The sequence below is a fragment of the Myotis brandtii genome, unplaced genomic scaffold, assembly GCF_000412655.1.
Source record: "Myotis brandtii unplaced genomic scaffold, ASM41265v1 scaffold1888, whole genome shotgun sequence".
NCBI lineage: Eukaryota > Metazoa > Chordata > Mammalia > Chiroptera > Vespertilionidae > Myotis > Myotis brandtii.
Window position 1 is genome coordinate 265,085 of NW_005357024.1, and position 2,002 is coordinate 267,086.

At 55.4% G+C, this 2,002-nt stretch overlaps 1 protein-coding gene across 1 annotated transcript in view; it reads left to right on the forward strand.

The window, feature by feature from the left end:
- The window catches only part of PRSS12 (protease, serine, 12 (neurotrypsin, motopsin)), a gene marked incomplete at its 3' end in the record, with an annotated part of 52,075 nt that overhangs the window by 3,395 nt on the left and 46,678 nt on the right, over positions 1–2,002 (forward strand). The window contains exon 2 of the mRNA XM_014538290.1: positions 1,878–2,002. Coding sequence (XP_014393776.1) covers positions 1,878–2,002 — 125 coding nt within the window. The remainder of the gene's footprint in view (positions 1–1,877) is intronic.

Below are 2,002 nucleotides of genomic sequence, written 5' to 3' on the forward strand. Positions count from 1 at the left end.
GACCTTCTGGACAAAGCTGGGGCTGCAAAGGGAAGCCCGGTCCTGGGTGCCAGAGGGAAGCAGGTGCCGGCAGCTGGGGGAAGGAAGGCCTGCTCTTGCACGGATTCCGTGCGTCGGGCCTCTAGTCTCTAATAGGGTGATACCAATGAAAAGCTTAGTCAGCCCCAGTGAAACCAGTAAGATTTTGCCAGCTTCCTCCTGCTTCCCATGAGGAGGGTGAGGTGTGAGTATTCAGGAGAGACAAACCTTGAAGGCAAATTTTGTTGAGATTTTTTATTAGAGCAGCAAGTAGGCTTAATGTACCTAGTTACTTACTGATTTTAAACGTGAGCGTTGGTCTGAATCAGGAGGAGAGGCGGAAGCTGGGGCCTGTAAGCGTGTGCTGGTAGGAGTGGTAATTCTGATTTTATCAATGAGGGTTCTGTCTCAAAGAATGTTGGCTTGAGCGTCTCCTCGGAGAGCCTGAGGGTGTGACCATCGGGTGGCGGTGTCAGCGTCTTCCTATGGGCACAGCTCCCTGTGCTTTGGTTCCCTGAGAACCGGGAGGAACCGTGTCCCCTGAGGCTCTGACCTAGGGAGGCAGGAGCGCCCGAGGGGCCGTGGACTCCGTGAGCTGACCCGTCCGCTGCCGGACGGAAGGGTGGCTGGCCTCCATTCCGCAGACGCACACTCAGGCAGGCTCGGGCTCACATTCCCCGAGTGCCCGCTGTAAACAGTGCCCAGAGGGCGAGCGGAGCCCAGACTCCTTGCCGGCAGGACAGTCATGATGCAGACGTGCTCCCGGCATGTACTGCTGCACGGGCGGAAGCTGCTGTGTGGAGACAGGCAGAGAGAGTGCCATGTTAATCAGACAACCGTCTCCTCTATTTCAAATGCAACATCCATCTGTACGTATAAAAGTATGTCCATTAGCTGTGCTAAACGCAGAGCTTGTCTGCATGTTATTAACTTACTAATTGGTAAAAGGCGTGCTGGCGTATACTGTATATAAGGTTTTAAATGTGAAAGGATTGCCTCTCGGTACGTCTTGCTTAGATACAGTGGTGGTAATCATTTTGAAATGCTGGGCTGAAGTGCTGGAGCGAGAAAGACTCTTCAGGCTCCGGCTTCTTCTTTTCCTCGTCTGAAGGCCGGGTGTGTGCAGGCCAAGCTAAGAGTGATCTGTTCACGTCCGAAGGCCGGGTGTGGGCAGGCCCAGCTAAGAGTGACCTGTTCACGTCCGAAGGCCGGGTGTGTGCAGGCCCAGCTCAGAGTGATCTGTCACGTCTGAAGGCCGGGAGTGGACAGGCCCAGCTAAGAGTGATCTGTTCACGTCCGAAGGCCGGGAGTGTGCAGGCCCAGCTCAGAGTGATCTGTTCACGTCCGAAGGCCGGGTGTGGGCAGGCCCAGCTAGGAGTGACCTGTTCACGTCCGAAGGCCGGGTGTGGGCAGGCCCAGCTAAGAGTGATCTGTCACATCTGAAGGCCGGAGTGTGCAGGCCCAGCTCAGAGTGACCTGTTCACGTCCGAAGGCCGGGTGTGGGCAGGCCCAGCTAAGAGTGATCTGAGCTGAGTCTGACTGGGCTCCAGGTCTCACGTGTGTGACCCGCTCCTCCCACAGCCCCATTCCCTCTTTATATGGGTGTATCTGCCCATTTTCTTCTAAAACCTGCCATGGACGTTAAAGCCACATGCACACCGTGGCTTCAAGACTGACTGAGAAAATGGCCCTGGGTAACCCACCCGGCTTGTCATTTCCTTGAAGCTTGTGTAACCCACGTGTTTTCCTTTCTCTTCCATATCCATCTTTATGGATTTCTTCCATTTTTAAAAATCCAAATGATGTGACAAAAGTGCACCCCCCTTTGCTGAACCTAACGTCGATCATTGTTCTTCCAGGAGAAAGGGAGTCGCAGAACACACCCCGCTGTCCGGGCTGGGCCGCATCCCCGTTCACTGGAGCGGCGTCCGCTGCCGAGGAGACGAAGAGAGCCTCCAGCTGTGCGCCAGGGACGCCTGGCGGG